Source organism: Acipenser ruthenus, chromosome 47, assembly GCF_902713425.1.
Source record: "Acipenser ruthenus chromosome 47, fAciRut3.2 maternal haplotype, whole genome shotgun sequence".
Taxonomy (NCBI): domain Eukaryota; kingdom Metazoa; phylum Chordata; class Actinopteri; order Acipenseriformes; family Acipenseridae; genus Acipenser; species Acipenser ruthenus.
Genome location: NC_081235.1, coordinates 2,519,564 through 2,539,486, shown reverse-complemented (window position 1 = coordinate 2,539,486; position 19,923 = coordinate 2,519,564). Strand labels below are relative to the sequence as shown.

General features: G+C 40.7%; 1 protein-coding gene across 3 annotated transcripts; it reads left to right on the top strand.

The window, feature by feature from the left end:
• Positions 1-869: 869 nt before the first annotated feature.
• LOC117428962 (kelch-like protein 26) lies at positions 870-17,943 on the top strand. Of its 3 annotated transcripts, none has more exons than XM_059014238.1 (3): positions 871-1,245; positions 7,232-7,414; positions 16,162-17,943. In XM_059014238.1, the coding sequence occupies exons 1-3, from the start codon at positions 1,196-1,198 to the stop codon at positions 17,741-17,743; spliced, it is 1,815 nt and encodes a 604-aa protein (XP_058870221.1). In that variant the 5' UTR covers positions 871-1,195; the 3' UTR covers positions 17,744-17,943. The 3 variants fall into 3 exon arrangements, with proteins under 3 accessions (XP_058870223.1, XP_058870221.1, XP_058870222.1); XM_059014239.1 differs by lacking the exon at positions 871-1,245 and adding an exon at positions 1,252-1,416; XM_059014240.1 differs by lacking the exon at positions 7,232-7,414 and having other exon boundaries at positions 870-1,245.
• The last annotated feature ends 1,980 nt before the right edge of the window (positions 17,944-19,923 follow it).

Here is a 19,923-nt window from a genome sequence, read left to right as displayed (position 1 = left end):
ACCAATACCGTGCTGTTGTTTTATTGTAATTACTCCAATACTGTGCTGTTGTTTTATTGTAATTACACCAATACTGTGCTGTTGTTTTATTGTAATTACACCAATACCGTGCTGTTGTTTTATTGTAATTACACCAATACTGAGCTGTTGTTTTTTGATAATAGTGTGTTATGTTTTGACAGTGAGTTTAGGAGCTGTGCTTCAGTACCAGTGTCCTGCCATTGATTAGGCTAGACCAGCCAACGTGTCTTTGAATAAGTAGGCGCTAGCACCACCTAGTGCACAGCAGGGTATTGCCAGCAAAACAACTTGTTTTCAAAATGGCAGATCACTTGGTGTTGCCAGTAAGAAAAAAAAAAATACAAAAATGGAATTTGAAGCTAAACTCTTTGGAATATACCACTGAAAGAAGGTTGTTTTTCTTTCAAGCAGGTCTTAAAAATACAGCTTTATCACCACCCACAGGTTGTGTTTACATGCAGGGGACCTGAGTAAATAGGAATTCATCCATTTGATGATCAATTCCACTGTGCATGTTTTTGTATAGATCTCACCACGTCTGCAAAAAGATGTCAGGTCATAATAATGTCAGAAATTGTGGTGCACCACTCAGCCCACTTGTGAATCATATTCTAACTTTAGGTAATTTACCCACTTTGGTAGCAAACGCAGACTGACACATGTGAAGATTTATAGCGACTCCTGCTGATAAAAAAAAATATATATATACCAGAAATTACATGTCAATAAAAACATTTTTTAAAATCCACGTAAAAAATATTTACATTACTACTTTTTAAATGCTGTGTGAAACGGTTTTACAGCTGGAAAATGCACCGCCATTGCACGCTTTTCACCACAAACAGATTAACAGTTGACCTTGAATTTCACAGTATGGGATATTTAGACGACCTATTTTTTCTTGAACCAGTTTAACCAGTTCCTAAACCAGAACGCACCTGAACCAGTAGACCAGTTAAAAAACAGCATATCTAATTAGAATTACCGACATTTTCCTTACAGCACACCTACTGGAAAATATGTAAACATGTTGTTTGCCATGTTTTAGTCATTAATAAAACAGTGATGGTACTCAGACACTGGTTTGTCACGGAACCTGTACCCTGCTTCAACCCCGTTGAATGAACCGTCCGCGTCTCCTGTGCTGCACCTGTGCGTCTGTGACTGAGTGAAGATGGCGGAATCGGGAGGTAGGGAGTTCGCCTCGGAGCGACCGCAGAACAGGTGAGGATGAGACCACGGACAAAGCGACTAATTCGGGCTAGTATCTGTCATCCGTCGGGACTTCAGACATCTACGCCATGTCAAAAAAAAAAAAAAAAACCGGCACCGGAAAGGAAATCGTAAAGAGGTTTATGTGAAGTTTGATAACAGTTTGCGTGAGGGGGTATGGCGGTGAGTAAAGGCAGGAAATTCCGAGGATTCATTTGAGGTCTTACTGTAGGCCACTGCGAGTAAATATCCTGAACATGTGTGTATATTTTTAATTACTGTAGTTGCATGTTATCATAATTAACGTTATAAAAATGTATTAAATACCGTATTTTTTGTTTTAGCTGACTGCAGTCATACAATAACGGGACGTTCAGGCATGCATGAGAATAAGTAGCCTATGTCAAATATACTGTAATTTATTATAAAGCTTAAAAATAAAAGACTTCATGACAATAGAGTTCTAGTACATTTGTGTCGGAAGCGTTGATAACACTTGGCGATTTTATGCACTCCCTGTCCTGTAAGTGACATCGTGTGCATTTTGTGTTAAAACAAGTTTAGTTTGCAAACTGCAGCAACCTACACGTATATTATTAAATAAGCATTAAGCTGTTTCGAGTTATCATTGGTTTACGAAATGGCATTGACGCTTGAACTTGGCGGCTGGTATTCTAATGAAGGTCTTTGAAGTACAGTCACACAGTTGAGTTGTGTTTGGATAAGCAGATCTGTTAATTACACTATAGGCCTCTCTCCACTATTAAACAAACAAAAACGCGCTTTCCATATACTGTAACTTCTCCCACATAGTAACTTCTACATGACATCTATGCTGTAATGTACCTCACATTACAACAGACCAGCGTTATGTTTCAACAAATAATTTTTTTTTTCTCAGTGCATCTGCGATTTAAAGGTCACACACACAATGTTTAATCGAAGCGTAGCTTTACAGATTTAAGAGATACAAAGAGACAGACTAATTCATGATTTTTGTAGGACAGAAAGCTGATGGCACACACACACACATAAAAAAAGAAAAAAGTCTGTTCTCATCGGGTTAAACTAAGAATTGTATAATAAATCTGTAAATGGGAGCTGGGCAGGTGTTGCTGAGGGACTCATTCCCTGTAACTGCTTGCTTTTCTCAGTACACAGGGATTAGAGACTACAATTATATTGCTTTATTCAAATGGAAACCATAAAGACAAGCTGCTTAATATCACTTCTGTTAATGTCACCTCCGCTAATCATCACCACATTGCAGTGTCCCGGACAGAATATAACTGGATCAACAGAGACAAACTTTTCATAACATCATGGTAGCAGCACAGTATACGGAGCAGCGTCCTGGGTTTCCTGTGTTTTTGGTTACTACAAAGTGTTGTAGTGTACACCTTCAGTGTAGTAGACTGTTGTGAACAGGCTGGCTGCAGGGGTGACGTCAGGCCAGAAAGAAGCACACACACAGGCAGTCCTTGCGGTGAAACGGAGACGCTGCGGCGCTCAGTGTTTTATTGCACACAGAAAATAAAAGTTTGAACAAAACAGAACACGGCACTTGACGCCAAAATAAACAGACAAACAAACAAAAAGTACCGTGCTGGTCCTCCAGCACGACGTAGCAATTATTATTTATTACTTTTACCTCCTCACTCTCTCCCGTTCCTTCACCCTGAACACACAAACCCGAGTGAATGAGATGTGCATCTATATATACAACTTGAATCCCAGCACGTGAACTAATTTGTGAAAACCCTGTGCTCACATATTATTAAGTACTTTAAATGCACGTGAAGTGCAATCCCCGTGCCTAAATATAATTATACATTTTAAATAACTCGTGCTACACACACCCATTTATATCCCGTGCAGCAACTACAATACCCCAACATTTACACACTACATACAACACAAAAATACACACGGGTGGGGCACATTGCCCCTTGTGCGCAGCACACATGGCCTCAACAGCCACCTCCCCCCTTAAAAGCCCAAAAGTCCAGCACAAAGTCCTGGGCCAGAACCATAGGCTACAAGGGGCCCACATGTCATAAGGCTGTCAACAGCAATGCTGACAGCGGGGTGGCACACTCTTCTGCTGCTGGTGGCAATGCCAACAGCTTCCCAGCTGACAGCGGAAATGCTGTCAGCAAATACATTAATAGCTTCTGGTCTGGCTTCTCCAGCCGGGGTACTCCTGGCAGCAGAAAGGCTGCTTGGGGGGTGGTCTCCTGACCTCCCCCATGATCTCCGGCAGCGAAACTGCTGCTGGGGTTGGTGGTCTCTGGACCTCCTCCCCCTTCTTCGTGGCCGACAGCTCCCCTTGGTGGGGTTCCGGCCACAGTACTTCCTGCTGCCATGCAGGGCTGGCAGCAACCCCAGGGGATGCGAGGCAGACATCCTTGGGCGGTGCGAGGCAGGCATCCCCTGGCGGTGACGTGAAGGTATCCCTGGGCGATGGCAAACTCAGCTGTAGCTCCTCTTGTGGTGGAGGTGGGAGCTGCAAGCAGTCCTCCCACGTTGGGGGAGGTGGAACCAGCAGGTATTCACCCTCTGGGTGGAGGTGGCGCAGGCAGAGGCAGCTCCTGCTGCTCTGCTCCTGTCATTGAAGGTGGTGGAGGCAGAGGCAGCTCCTGCTGCTCTGCTCCTGTCATTGAAGGTGGTGGAGGCAGAGGCAGCTCCTGCTGCTCTGCTCCTGTCATTGAAGGTGGTGGAGGCAGAGGCAGCTCCTGCTGCTCTGCTCCTGTCATTGAAGGTGGTGGAGGCAGAGGCAGCTCCTGCTGCTCTGCTCCTGGCGGTGGAGGCGGCGGAGGTAGAGGCAGCTCCTGCTGCTCTGCTCCTGTCATTGAAGGTGGTGGAGGCAGAGGCAGCTCCTGCTGCTCTGCTCCTAGCGGTGGAGGCGGCGGAGGTAGAGGCAGCTCCTGCTGCTCTGCTCCTGCCGGTGGAGGTGGTGGAGGCAGAGGCAACTCCTGCTGCTCTCCTCCTGGTGGTAGAAGCGGTTGAGGTGGTGGAGGCAGAGGCAGCTCCTGCCGGTGGAGGTGGCGGAGGCAGAGGCAGCTCCTGCTGCTCTGCTCCTGTCGGTGGAGGTGGTGGAGGCAGAGGCAACTCCTGCTGCTCTCCTCCTGGTGGTAGAAGCGGTTGAGGTGGTGGAGGCAGAGGCAGCTCCTGCCGGTGGAGGTGGCGGAGGCAGAGTCAGCTCCTGCTGCTCTGCTCCTAGCGGCGGAAGCTGTGGAGGCAGAGGCAGCTCCTGCTGCTCTGCTCCTGCCGGTGGAGGTGGCGGAGGCAGAGGCAGCTCCTGCTGCTCTGCTTCTAGTGGCGGAAGCGGTGGAGGTGGGAGCAGCGTGTAGTCTCCTGGCGACTGAAGTGTTTTATTTGCATGTTGTGATTCATGCAGTCCCTAGTAATAAATTTGCAGTCCACAATCAGTCATGTTTGATGCCTCTTCCATGGAAACTCCCTGTAATGAGATTCTCTCTGAGGAATTATTCACTGTTGACTTTCTAAATAAATAATTGAAATACATTAAAGGAACTTCTAATTTAATACTGGGACACATTTCTTGTTAGATGGTAGATCGAGGAGCAATCAGCAAGCAATTTCCTAAATTAACGTGATTATCAATAATCAGTGCATTGGGAACACTTCTATTCAATAGCAAGAAGCACAAAAACAAGACTCTTCACAATAGCCTTCAAATAGGACTGAAAACGTGCATTTAATTTTACATGTTTGTAAAGTAATATATGCATTGAGGAAACTGTAATAACTATTCAAGCAGAGATTCTGCCATTTCTCATCACAAAACAAATAAAAGCCATTGTGATCAATACTAGATTAATTGATGAGTGCTGTAAGGGTATAACTAGGTTAGTGGTATTTTTCTAGTGTTGGTCTTCACTCTCAAGCGGAGAAGCCATTTGTGTTGTATGTTTTTATAATTACCCGACTTGACAATCTTGACAGCTCAGATAAATCCCATGCTGGAATTCTCCCCCCACTTTATAAACGAATGCAGATGCCGCTTGAGTGCTGAGAATGGACAGTCTTGCATTCCACATATTCCAGGCTGCTGTTCCTGCGAGAACGATGAGTCTTCTTTTATATCAGGTTGTTCAGTTTTGAGTAGCAGCCAATGCCAGGTTTCTATCTGCCACATCAGCAGCAAATCAGATGGATTTTTTAAAATTGGGACTATGCCAGCCCCCCTTAAGATTGCTAGTAGAACCTGATCTCTCCAACTAGCACTGCTGATGAAAGGTAGCTACTGTCAATGTGAGGGCTGTGAATATATTATACTGCCAGAGAAATATTGGACTGCTGTGTAATGTCTGGTAGCGGATTGGATTGTAGACTGCAGCTAAAACCGACTGCAGCCCCAGTTTCATACTGGAACGAGATGAGAGTTTTACAGAATGGTTTTATGGTGCAGATGGAAATGTGGCAAAGTAATCCATTTTTTTAAAATCTTAATGATTACAACAGATATATGGTAGAGGAAATAACACATTAATAATATGGTAAGAAATTCAATGTTGTAAATCCTACATAGTTGGTAAGTTTTTGTAGCTTTCTTCTTCATAACTTCAAATTTCACTCAATGTATTTCGCAATTCTGTGTTTAACCTTTTTTAATAGACCAACTTGGTGCTAGAAATAATATAAGATTCTGGAAACTCTGGTCCACATTTCAACATTGCTGCACTCGTGTATGTTGTAGGTGTCTCTGCACTCTTAAGCATTTTTAGCAGAGTTCAGACAATCTTTTTGTAATGTTTTTATTTTAATCTGCACTGTTGCTCTAGGCGTTCCCCTGCCCTAGTATTCTGTAGCTGTGAAGCACCTGGTTTCACGTTGTGCACTGGGTGTAAAGATATCTGTTGGTAGAGAGGTTGGAAACGGGTATACAAGTTTTTAGCTTTGTTTAATAGTTGTTTTTAAACTCACGTTTAAAAATACAGCGCCTCTCATTGAACTTCACACTAAATTTGATCATGACTGACATACCATGACCTCCAGGTTTTTATTTCAACCAAGGAACTAAATATTTTAATAGCGGTCTCACTGCACTTTGCAAATCTATATATTTTATAAACGTATGCAGTTTATGAATTTGTGTTTCAAAGTTTTTTAGAAATTGTACTTCTGTTTTATTATTATTTCAAACAATGTACAGTAGTGTACAATATACAAATAGTGTACATTGGTTATAAATAAAGACACGCTTAAAGTTATCTTATTTTATGAATTACAACAATATACTAGAATAGGGTAGGTTGCAGCAAACATTTGAGAAACAAACAGGTAGCAAATTTAACTTGCTACCTGTTCTGAATAGATCATAGATTTCTGTGGCACGACAGCTGCTGGTTTCACAGACCCTGCTTTAGGCAAGGTAGTCCAGGATTGCACAGAGAAGCCAGCAACAACAAAAGCACAAGGGTTAGAAATGGGAATCTTGACAGCAAGTGACAGCCAAAAATGATATGTTTACTAATGGAAGTGGTTTAACCTTTTGTGGAACTACAATAGGGTATCATTTGTATTTAGGCCCACTTGTGCAATTTTTTAGATTTTAAGGTAATTTCCCCCTTACTTTACATCAGGTTTTTAGTACGTTGTTGTTGAGATGTGATGAATATTAAGAGATGATATTGTTTAAAGAATGCGCTCACCTTAAAAGATCAATGCAAAACTCAAGGGAACAAAATTGCACAATGGAGACTACATAAGATTCGATGCACATGTTTTGTCTTCTGAACTTGTGTAAGCAGCCAGGCCACGTGAGCCTTGTTTAATATTATATAATCCAAGCCATCAGTGTTTGTAGTTGCCCCTTCAGTACTGCAGTCTGTTGAAATGTGGAAACCTGCATGCACTGAATACTGAAATGATGCTTCCAACTGCTAAGGCAGTTAATAATTCATGGTAGGAGGGAGGGAGAGCAGGAGGGTGGAAAGTGCTTACAGAGTTTCTTGTGGCTTGTCTCTTGCAGCATGGCTAACAAGAACAGCACTCTGCGCTGCACATTCTCTGCCCCTGGCCACAGCACCACACTCCTGCAGGGTCTCTCTGCACTACGAGCGCAGGGGCAGCTCCTTGACGTCGTCCTCACCATCAATGAGGAGCAGTTCCAGGTCCACAAAGCCGTCCTCGCCTCCTGCAGTGACTATTTCAGGTACAACACCAGGGCTCCGATACGCCGGCTGGCTGTGTGTCACTTCAGACTTTGCTTAGTTGTGGTGCAAGTCTTTACTGTTACGCTGGGGATTCTGTTTCATTTCCTAAGTGTTTAAACTTGAACATATTGGGAATTTAAAAAAGGAGCACTAAAGCATTCATGTGGATAAGACGTCATGTGTACAGCAATGATGTGTATATGGAAAAGACTTTCTATGAGTATTGCAATAACTTTACACTGCACACCTTCTTTAGAAACACTACAGCTCACCTCTGCATTTGAAATGCATATCTTTGACAATGGTTAAACGTTTTGGAACAGTTCTAAACATTTAGTACTTGGGGAAACATTTAAACTCTAAGCTATTAACATCCCTATTTTACACATTCCCTTAAGGAGGCTTTACATTTTAACCTTTTTTTTTATACTGGTGCAATCCGTTGTATAATAAGACATCACTTCTTATATGTTAGATTCTGTTCCATTTTCGGATGCTTTTGACACTGTGGATAATGAGCTTCTGTCTCAAAGACTTGTAGAAATCTGTATCAGTGAGAAGGCAGTTGGATGGTTTAATAATTATCTTCTAAATCGAACCCAAAGTATAAAAGCAGATTGAATAACCTCTGAGAGTACTGAATTCAAAAAAGGAGTTCTTCTGGGATCTGTACCGGTTTACTCTTTAAATTAACAATCTGGGCATTAGTATTGAAAATCCTCAATTATGTGGTTATGCAGATGATGCTGTATTGTATTCTAATGGCTATTTGCTTGACCGGGTTAATAAAAACATGCAGGGAGCTTTCAGGATCATTCAGCAACATTTGTTGGATTTGAAACTTGTGTTAAACAGTGCGAGACTTTAAGTGAAGACTCTGCATTGAACTAGTAAATAACTACAAATATTAGGAGTATGGTTAGATAGGAATTTGAATTTTACAACAGGTATTGATATGCTCTCAAAAAAACTAAAATTGAAATTGGGTTGTTTTTATAGACATAAATCCTGTTTTTCAGAACAAACCAGAAAACAACTGACCTTGAGTACACTTTTGCCTCTGATTGACTATAGTGACATTATTTACAGAGTATCTACTACAACAGCCTAAGGAGAGCTGGATCATTTGTACCATTCTGCACTGATGTTTATAACAAACCTGGGTTATTCTGTTCATCATTGTGAATTATATAGATTAGCTGGTCTGACTTCTTTATCTTCATGAAGAGTGAAACACTGCTACATAATTGTTTATAAGGTTGTCCTTGGCAAAAGCCCAGATTATTTCAATAAATTGTAATTGCCTCTAGTAGTACTTATAATCTTAAATCTCAGACTCTTCTAAGTTTTTCAGTTCCTAAAGTTTGTCCAGAGTTTGCCATTCCGCTCCATAGGCTTGGAATAAACTTCAGGAAGAACTGAAACTTACTCTCTTGATCCCTTTAAAGGAGTTCAAACTAAATGTGCTCCTATGCAGCCGAGCATTGTTTCTGTTTTGGCCGGTGCTCCTGAATTGTTTCTTGTGATTTGATTGACTTGTTTGTATTGGTTGTGCCGTTTGAATTTGTGCTTTTTTGTTTTGTATTAAATGCCACCTTCTTGACCAGGTCTCCTTTGGAAAAGTGATTTTAATCTCAATAGGACTTTCATGGTTAAATAAAATACTTTATCTGCTTAAATAATCTTTCCTGTTTACTATGTAGGTCTGATGCGGTTTAGAGAGTTCAAGCCAACAAGTTTTTCAAATTAAAACAATTCTATCTGTTACGGTTTCACTTCATATCTCATTCACTGCATTCAGTTATTTTCCTCTGAAGAAAAGGACACACTTGTTTGGTAAATGCTATGTCTGTATGTCCCCTGGTGTCTGTGTAGCATAGGCTAGCTTTGCTGTTTTTCTGCCATGTGTGCAATTTCACAGTACAATAGCATGACACTGTCATATATAATCAGAGTGAAGGAAAATGCTTTACTGACATGGTGGTTCAGATTTTCCTTTTTTTTGTGATCAATTTTTTATTTATTTAATTAAAGAAAACAATACAATGCACAAAACAATGGGTAGTGTGGTCACCAAGCCCTTTGATTTTCCCCCTTTAACTAGAATATTGTGTAATATGTGTGAAGGCAGCTCGGTCCCCCAAGGCACCCCATAGGCACGCATTGCGGAACGTAGACGTAAATAAAAAAGAATAGGAAGATTTTGGTACATTGAATTGTAGCTGTAAATCTTGGAACACACAAAGGTACTTATTCCTACAAATGTCTGAGAGAGTGTGTATTCCCCTGTCCCTCCATTGTGGAAAGGAAAACCTGATAAAAGTTTATAATTATGAAAAATAGGAGTATGTGAGTGCCATTTGAACTGAATTTTGGTGTGCTTTTCAACTGTGCGCCACACAGAAATTAGATGGGAGATTATAGGGCCAAAACGCAATTTGCAATGTTTGAGAGGAACAGCTGAGTAAACCAAATCTTGAAGTCTATGCGGAAATACCAATTTTTCCTCGATTGGTCGCCAGGACACATGAACATTGGAGTCCAGCCAAGATGCAATTGGACAAAGTACAAATGACCAAAAATAATACTTAAAATTAGGCAATGATAGCCCTCCTGTGCATTTTTCACGAAGAGTAGAAAGTTTATTGCGGGAACGCTTCCCATTCCATACGAATTTAGCAATCATACTATGCAATGTGTCCCAATATTTAGTAGTGGGGGAAAGGGGGATCATAGAACTGAAGAAGTTAATGCGTGGAAGTACATTCATTTTGACTATTGAGATACAAGCTTGTAATGAGTTGGGGAGGTGGGTCCATCTGGTTAAGTCAGTCTCTATCTGTCTGAAAATTGTGTTAAAGTTATTCGAACTGATAGCATGCAGTGAGGAGTATATTTCTACGTCAAGATATCTGAAATGCTTAACCACCGGTATATTAGAAGGTAGGACACATTTTCTCATTGCAGCATTCAGGGGCATTAGGGCGGACTTAGACCAATTAATCTTATAACCTGATAACAAACTAAAATCATCAAAAATGGACAGTAAATGAGGGAGTGATTGAGGCACATTATCAACAAATAAAAGCACATCATCAGCACAGAGTGAAATGTGATGCTGAGTATCATTGATATTAATAGGATTAAAAGCTGTTGACTGAGGAACAGCCTGGGCAAGCGGTTCAAGTGATAGGGCGAACAGAAGCGGAGAGAGCGGGCAACCCTGATGAGTACCGCTGGAGATAGCAAACTAGGAAGAACATTTACTGCCCGTAAGCACCATTGCAGATGGGTTAGCATACAACACCTTGATCATACAAATAAAGTCTGACCCCAGACCCATATGCTCCAAAACCGACCACAGATACCCCCATTCAAGGCGATCAAAGGCTTTCTCAGCATCCAGTGACAGGACTGCACAAGGAGTATTGATAGCCATAGCTGTATGGATAATATGAAGAAGACGACGCACATTATCAGATGCGAGGCGTGACTTGAACCAGTTTAGTCATATAAACCTCAAAACGACGAGACAAGACCTTGGCATAGATCTTAACATCAGAGTTTATTAACGACAGAGGGCGGTAGCGCGCACAGTTAGTGGGGTCTTTATCTTTTTTTAGCAATAGAGATACAATAGATGAATTAACATCTCTTGGTTCAGATTTTCCTGAGGGTGTGTTTGGTTGTCACTGCTAAGAAGTCTGCAGAATCTCTATTGTTTAATAATGAGCCATGGGCCAGTGCCCTTCTAGAGCACAGTTTGGTAATACAGTACATACTGCCTGTAGTAAAGTGGTGTCCCAAACTTCAATGCTAACCTGGCTCTTTGTGGGCCTCTTTCAGCAGAGACTGCAGGTGGTTCAGTTTTGTTGATCCCAGTGTCTGCTAGAAATAGGTTGAGACCACCAAACCAACAGAGACGGGTTTGAACCCAGGCCTCCAGAGGCTAAAGGCTCTGAGAGGTTAATTAGAAGTTAGCAAGTAGCACTGTGAGATGACACCTAATGGTGTTTATTGCAGTTCAGTGACTTTAAATCTTATCAACATTTTTTATGAGATTCTTTGTCTTCAATTTCCAGTTCTCACCTGATCTTTTGTGCTCTTGAAAACTTTTGTGTGTGTGTGTGTATAAATATGTTGGAGAGACTGGAACTACTTTATATAAAAGAATTCAGAACCACCTTTCATTAATTAGAAATAAAAAAATGAATGAACCAATAGTACAGCACTTCACCAGTCAGGGACATGACATAAATGATGTAAAGTTTGTAGTATTAGAACAGCTCAAATTAGACAATGCGACATATCGAAGAATAAAAGAAAGTAAATGGATAAATAGACTGAACACGATTATGCCAGCGGGACTCAACAGAAAAGAATGAACTAATTAACTTCAATAAATATATAACATTTAAATAAATAAACAAAATTCATTCAAAAGTTGTGCATGCTGATGCGCTGGGGAGGCCAAATCTAGACTGATCCTCAGAGCCAGCATTGCATGACATAATAAAAATATAAGTTTATGTAAAGTAGTGTTAATTGGAATTAATACAGATTCAAAGATAGAAGTAAAAATGATGTCACAATATATAGAACACCATTACATCATGTAAGAATAAATCATGAATTTGAATGTAAACAATAACAAGTAGTTGTCATGCCGTCAAAAACCTATAAATACCTCCAATGTTTGGATTCAAACACAGGCTCCCTTGAGAAAGATATGTACAACATATCGAAACGTTGGGCAGCTGGCTCTTTGAGCTAAAATATATATATATATATATATATACACAGTACTGTGCAAAAGTTTTAGGCAGGTGTGAAAAAATGCTGTAAAGTAAGAATGCTTTCAAAAATAGACATGTTAATAGTTTATATTTATCAATTAACAAAATGCAAAGTGAGTGAACAGAAGAAAAATCTACATCAAATCAATATTTGGTGTGACCACCCTTTGCCTTCAAAACAGCATCAATTCTTCTAGGTACACTTGCACACAGTTTTTGAAGGAACTCGGCAGGTAGGTTGGCCCAAACATCTTGGAGAACTAACCACAGTTCTTCTGTGGATTTAGGCAGCCTCAGTTGCTTCTCTCTCTTCATGTAATCCCAGACAGACTCGATGATGTTGAGATCAGGGCTCTGTGGGGGCCATACCATCACTTCCAGGACTCCTTGTTCTTCTTTACGCTGAAGATAGTTCTTAATGACTTTTGCTGTATGTTTGGGGTCGTTGTCATGCTGCAGAATAAATTTGGAGCCAATCAGATGCCTCCCTGATGGTATTGCATGACGGATAAGTATCTGCCTGTACTTCTCAGAGACCATTAATTCTGACCAAATCCCCAACTCCATTTGCAGAAATGCAGCCCCAAACTTGCAAGGAACCTCCACCATGCTTCACTGTTGCCTGCAGACACTCATTCGTGTACCGCTCTCCAGCCCTTCGGTGAACAAACTGCCTTCTGCTACAGTCAAATATTTCAAATTTTGACTCATCAGTCCAGAGCACCTGCTGCCATTTTTCTGCACCCCAGTTCCTGTGTTTTCGTGCATAGTTGAGTCGCTTGGCCTTGTTTCCACGTCGGAGGTATGGCTTTTTGGCCGCAAGTCTTCCATGAAGGCCACTTCTGACCAGACTTCTCCGGACAGTAGATGGGTGTACCAGGGTCCCACTGTTTTCTGCCAATTCTGAGCTGATGGCACTGCTGGACATCTTCCGATTGCGAAGGGAAGTAAGCATGATGTGTCTTTCATCTGCTGCAGTAAGTTTCCTTGGCCGACCACTGTGTCTACGGTCCTCAACGTTGCCCGTTTCTTTGTGCTTCTTCAAAAGAGCTTGGACAGCACATCTGGAAACCCCTGTCTGCCTTGAAATTTCTGCCTGGGAGAGACCTTGCTGATGCAGTATAACTACCTTGTGTCTTGTTGCTGTGCTCAGTCTTGCCATGGTGTATGACTTTTGACAGTAAACTGTCTTCAGCAACCTCACCTTGTTAGCTGAGTTTGGCTGTTCCTCACCCAGTTTTATTCCTCCTACACAGCTGTTTCTGTTTCAGTTAATGATTGTGTTTCAACCTACATATTCAATTGATGATCATTAGCACCTGTTTGGTGTAATTGTTTAATCATACACCTGACCTATATGCCTACAAAATCCCTGACTTTGTACAAGTGTACCTAGAAGAATTGATGCTGTTTTGAAGGCAAAGGGTGGTCACACCAAATATGGATTTGATTTAGATTTTTCTTCTGTTCAGTCACTTTGCATTTAGTTAATTGATAAATATAATCTATTAACATGTCTATTTTTGAAAGCATTCTTACTTTACAGCATTTTTTCACACCTGCCTAAAACTTTTGCACAGTACTGTGTGTGTGTGTGTGTATATATATATATATATATATATATATATATATATATATATATATATATATGAAAAAAGGAGTAACACAGGGATGTCTCTGTCATGAATATAGGTTGTCAAAAAACACTTTCCTAAGCAACCATGCGGCAAAGCAAAATTGATTAAAGAAAAAAAAAAAAGCCTGTATCTGACTTTTCATGTCAAACTTTTCATGCTGGGTTGATTTGGAATAAAAGCTCAGGTTGGAATTCTTGCATGTTGGATTAAGATTTGGTGCACTTTGAAACGATTCGTGTCAGATTTTGAATAAATGTTCAGCTTCAATTTGGGATTTGTGCTTTCTGTACTGCATTATAATACTTTAACGAACAGGATAAAGCAAAGGCAGAATACTGCATACATGAGACTAACAGGTATGTGTGATTCTACTTGTATTCACAATCTCATCTCATTAACTTACTCCAACAGTTTATCCTTCATTTTGATTGTTCTTTCGCTGTAACAAACCCCTCGATATAATGAACAAAAGGCTTGGACCCCAGCAGGTTCGTTATAGCGAGGGTGTACTGTATATGTAGATTGGTGCTGGGATGAACATGGTTTTTTCATGTTCGGATATTCACTCATAACTTAAATATTCGTTCGGATATTCGTTCGTTTTTCAAAAACTAATAAAAGCCAGTAATTGCTCAGAACGCAGGCAGACAGCAGCAGGGGCAGGGGGCATGGCTGTATCCGCTGTGTGTGTGTACCTTTATTTTACAGTATGTAACATGTTAAAATGAAAATATCCCAGGAGCAAAGAATATGTTGCGCAGGCTTTACATTACCCAAGTGAATTAGCTACAAAACAAAGGATGCCAAATAGCAGTTGCATCGTTATAATAACAGGTGAGCTTGAAAAAGAATTGACTAATGCTGTTGTTATAACCATGTTTGAAACAATATAAAAATTGTATTAATATTTCTAAAGTAAAAATGAAATGGATCAGTCACTCTGGTATTTTGAATGGATTGTCTGTTTTGTATCAAATCTTATTTTACTCTTCATGTAGGGGATCTAGCTGTTTTTGTGCCAATGCAGTAGGATATTTTTGTGTTTGTTCTACATAATGTTGGTGTGCATACATATTTAAACAACACATTTCTTTTCACTATTAGCCAAAGTTTATAACCAAATAGACTGTTGCTTCACTTCATTTATATTAAAATACCCATGTAGTCCACTCCTATCAATATAATTAGGGTTTCTGATTTCCGGTTTTAACCGATAAACACCCCCGATACAAAAAAAATAAAATCGGTGGATAGCCAATAAACTCCGGAAACCACCAGAAGTACAGTGTAAATGGATGATCAATTCACGTTGACTTCACCCCTTTCCCATTAAAAAATAAAACCTACTACAAATTAAAAAAATATATATATATACATTTCCCACTTTCCTGCCTTGTATCTATCATTCATTCGTTATGAATATTTTAAAACCGCCCCAACTACTGAGTGACAGCACATTCCTACATTTCTATTGGAGACTCCGCTTGCGAGATTTTTAAACAAGATAACAATTAGGAATGTTAGCAGGATTTAAAGCTGTATTACACAAAAACCCCAGAAGAATATGCCCGTGACCATAAGGATTTTGTTGTGGAAGACAAAGGAAAGAAGGTACAACTTAAGTGTTCAAGTACTGTTGAGTTACTACTGTACATATTTTGACAGAAAATAAAATGCTCAAGCATTTTGTAAAGTAACCGAAAACACTAATTTCATACAGTATATTAAAAACGAAAGCCCCCCAAAAAAACTATTTACATAAAACTCGAAAATAGCTCAAAATAAGCAGCGAAAAATAAAATTAACTCTGAAAAACAGAAGCCCTAAATATAATCTACATTTAAACTTTTCCATTGATGTTGTAAAAGGTACAGTATCTAGTATGTTAAATATTACTAAAAATGTAATCATACATTTCATTGAACTATTTCACTGACCCACATGTCTGTCGGTTGCACCCTACATTGTGAATATGATAACTATATTAATTTTGCACCAATCTACAACAGACTTTTATTTTACACTCCTAGAATCCTATAGAAGTTTCAGAATACATTTCACTCTAACCACCTACTGGGATTATGAGGACCCTCTGTATGTAACTGCACTGGTTTTAAAGTCGTGGATGTACAACACAAAGTACCTGTTAGAATTCTGAGTAGTGACATTAGGCTTCATTCTAGAACTCTTTAAGCAATCAAAAAATGCAGAAGCCATGGCGATACTTAAAATTTGTACATATACACTGCTGGACAATCAGTAAAGCTTCTTATACAGTGTGACTGATTGTTTGTTTGTAATCTTGACTTGCAGAGCCATGTTTACTGGGGGGATGCGAGAGGCTAATCAAGACGCTATTGAGCTGAAAGGTGTGTCGGCAAGAGGACTGAAGCACATCGTTGATTTTGCGTACAGCGCTGAAGTGACGTTAGACCTGGATTGCATCCAGGATGTGCTGGGGGCAGCCGTGTTCCTGCAGATGCTGCCAGTTGTTGAGCTCTGCGAGGAGTTCCTGAAATCGGCTATGAGCGTGGAGACCTGTTTAAACATCGGACAAATGGCTACCACCTTCAGCCTTTCTTCCCTGAAGGAGTCTGTGGATGCCTTCACTTTCCGGCATTTCCTCCAGATTGCCGAGGAGGACGACTTCCTTCACATTCCACTGGAGAGGCTGGTCTTTTTCCTTCAAAGCAATAAACTGAAAAACTGCAACGAGATCAACCTTTTCCATGCTGCAATCCGCTGGTTACAGCACGAGGAATCCAGGCGCTTGAGTGCCAGCCAAGTCCTATGCCACATCCGCTTTCCGCTAATGAAATCCTCAGAGCTGGTGGACAGTGTCCAGACCGTTGATATCATGGTGGAAGACGTCTTATGCAGACAGTACCTCTTAGAGGCCTTTAACTACCAGATCCTGCCTTTCCGCCAGCATGAGATGCAGTCACCTCGGACGATAATCCGATCGGATGTTGTGTCTCTCATAACGTTCGGTGGCACTCCTTACACAGACAACGACAGGACTGTAAGCAGCAAAGTCTACTATCTCCCCGACGTAGGTGCCAGGCAGTTTAAAGAGCTGACTGAAATGGAGACCTGCTGCAGCCACGCGTGTGTTTCCGTTCTGGATAATTCCGTCTACGTTGTCGGAGGGCAGCATTTGCAGTACCGTAGCGGGGAAGGCGCGGTGGACATTTGTTACCGCTACGATCCTCACTTGAACCGATGGCTCCGGATACAGCCGCTGCAGGAAAGCAGAATACAGTTCCAGCTGAACATCTTGCAGGGCCAGCTTTATGCCACAGGAGGGCGTAATCGGTCCGGAAGCTTGTCCTCAGTGGAACGCTACTGCCCCAAAAAGAACGAGTGGACATACGTTGATTCTCTAAAACGGAGGATTTGGGGTCACGCTGGCGCATCCTGTGGGGGGAAGCTGTATATTTCCGGTGGATACGGCGTCTCTGTAGAAGATAAAAAGACTCTTCATTGCTACGACCCTGCGGTGGACCAGTGGGAGTTTAAAGCCCCGATGAATGAACCGAGAGTACTGCACGCAATGGTTGGGACCAATGGCCGGATCTATGCACTGGGAGGCAGGATGGATCATGTTGACCGCTGCTTTGATGTCTTAGCTGTGGAATATTACGCTCCCGACACGGATCAGTGGACTACTGTAAGCCCTATGCGAGCTGGTCAGTCGGAGGCTGGGTGCTGCTTGTTGGATAAGAAGATCTACGTTGTTGGGGGCTACAACTGGCATTTAAATAACGTGACGAGCATTGTACAAGTTTATAACAGCGAGACAGATGAATGGGAACGAGACTTGCATTTCCCTGAATCCTTTGCCGGAATAGCATGTGTGCCAGTTATACTCCCACAGATAACCACTCAGCGATAACCATGCCACAGAAACCAGTGAAATAATAGCATGCTATTTGTTGATGTAATAAATACAGAGGATGTATAAACTTAGTAAAGACGCATTTTGATAGTGTTTTAAATTAATCAGTGTATATACATATATATGTGCGTGTGTCTTAGAAAATGTAACTTTTTATAATTAAATATAATAAAGAGTCTAGGTATTGTATTCTGAAAGCATTTATATTGATTTAACTGATCTCCTTCAAGGTAGATCCTTAGATTGCAATTAGCAACCTATTTGGCAATATATTTATTTATTACTTTTCTTAGCTTTTTATATTTGCAGTCGTTCTGAGTTTTATTTTTTTTATTTTTTTTTATATGACCGGGTTGCTTGAACTGTTTTGAAAATCAATCACCACTTTATTTAACCAGGTAAGTCAGCTGAGTTCAAATTCTGATTTCCATACTTGCACAGCTGCAATGCAAAAATTACAAGCAAAGCTAAACCGAAAAACTGCTTCCAACAATACAAACCAATATCACAATGTACTGTATATTATACAACTGGTGGTAGTGAAGTACAGACTCTAGTGCACACAAGATATCCACCAGCAAGGAGTCTACATTCTGACTGAAGAGATCAACAGAGAGTTAAATTCAACCTTTTTTGAAGGGTATTCCAAACATCAGCAGACAAGAATTTGAAAGCGTGTCTGCCAAAAGTAGTTGGGAACAATTCATTTCATAAATGTATTGGACCCCAATTGATGATGAGGGAAAGGCCATTAAATACGAAGGTACCCTGGTGTGTTCTACCAGCTAATGAACCTGTACCAGGTTTGATTAATATGTCTTATAGTCGGGGAGGGGCAATTCAAAGACTGTATAAAACACAGTGGTGAGTTCTGCAGGGTGCATTATTGGACAATTGCAGAGTGATATAAAACAAAACTTAGCGAAGTTGCTGGAACTTTGAATGTTTCTTGCTCTTCCTCATTCTGGCCATTCTGTTACTTGACCCCGTAAGCCAAAACAATCACATTGTGTCATATATTGGATTGTATAAACAGTGTTCTGAAAACACATCTAATTATTACTCGGATAAACCCACAGTAAAAACTGCAGAGGCTCTGTAGAGGAGCAATGACACTTAGGACTACTCAGAATGATTGCATCCTATGGTACTGTGCAAGAAAGCTTGTGCGTGTGTGATTTTGACCGGGGTTTTCACAACTCAGGGCAATAGTTTCTACTATGGACCTGTACCAGGTTGAGCCTCCATTTGCCCTGATCAAAGCCTTTACACAGTGCGACTCCACAAGGTGTTGGAAGATGCATCCAGGGATCCATTCAGTCATTAATGTTTCAGGCAGTCGGTGAAGTGAGGTAGGTGACGTTTTAAAATGAAAACCCTCTACGTGATTGCTATAACGTGTGTTTCTAAACATTTGAAACATGACAAGATTATCTGAGTTCAGATAACTGTTAAAACTCTTTGATTAGAACACATCCTGTAATACTGTTATTTTCACAAGCTGCTTCGATTCAGAATCACCCAGCATTTCACATACACGAAATGATCAATTAACTGCATTTGTACAAATTACACTTGGCCATGCTCCTTTTCAACGTTAATTTTTCAGAAGCTCACAAAACACCCAATACAGCTTTATTCAAACATCATGACTTAATTGTGCACCGAGTTTCAGGGGCTTTCCTACTAAATGTGATAATTTTCAATTTACTCTTTGCTTCTGACCAGATAAAATGCAGCCGATTCAGAGATAAGTGGGATTATGTATTCTAGAACAGCTGCAGTTCAAACACGGTTGAAATCCCTGTGCCAGATAACCCGGTAATGTCCTCTGCTGCACCGATGCAACTCACATTTCCTACCCGTCTGCTGTGGTCATGATGATTGCTATATTGCTGTTGTGCTTGCCGTAGTTTCTTTTGCTCAAAGATTTTTATTCCATTCTAATCTTGGCACTGCCCTGACATAAAACTGTGTTCCTCTTTTTATATTTGAAAGAACAAGTATGTTCTGTAATCAATGCTATTTCAGACAAGTAACTAAATGTATAAATTAAATTAGGGAGCCTAAATAGCTGTGCATTGCTCTGTGATTCACCCTCGATGTGCATTAAGTTAACAACAGTCATGCCAGCACAAAGCTTTCTCCGGTGACATCTGGCCAGCTCAACAGCAGAA

Bases quoted from the DNA above. Each gene is read 5' to 3' on its own strand.
- LOC117428962 (XM_059014238.1), top strand. From the start codon at position 1,196: ATGGCGGAATCGGGAGGTAGGGAGTTCGCCTCGGAGCGACCGCAGAAC. The intron at 1,246-7,231 runs GTGAGGATGAGA...TGTCTCTTGCAG, and splicing joins TCGGAGCGACCGCAGAACAG to CATGGCTAACAAGAACAGCA. The intron at 7,415-16,161 runs GTACAACACCAG...CTTGACTTGCAG, and splicing joins TCCTGCAGTGACTATTTCAG to AGCCATGTTTACTGGGGGGA.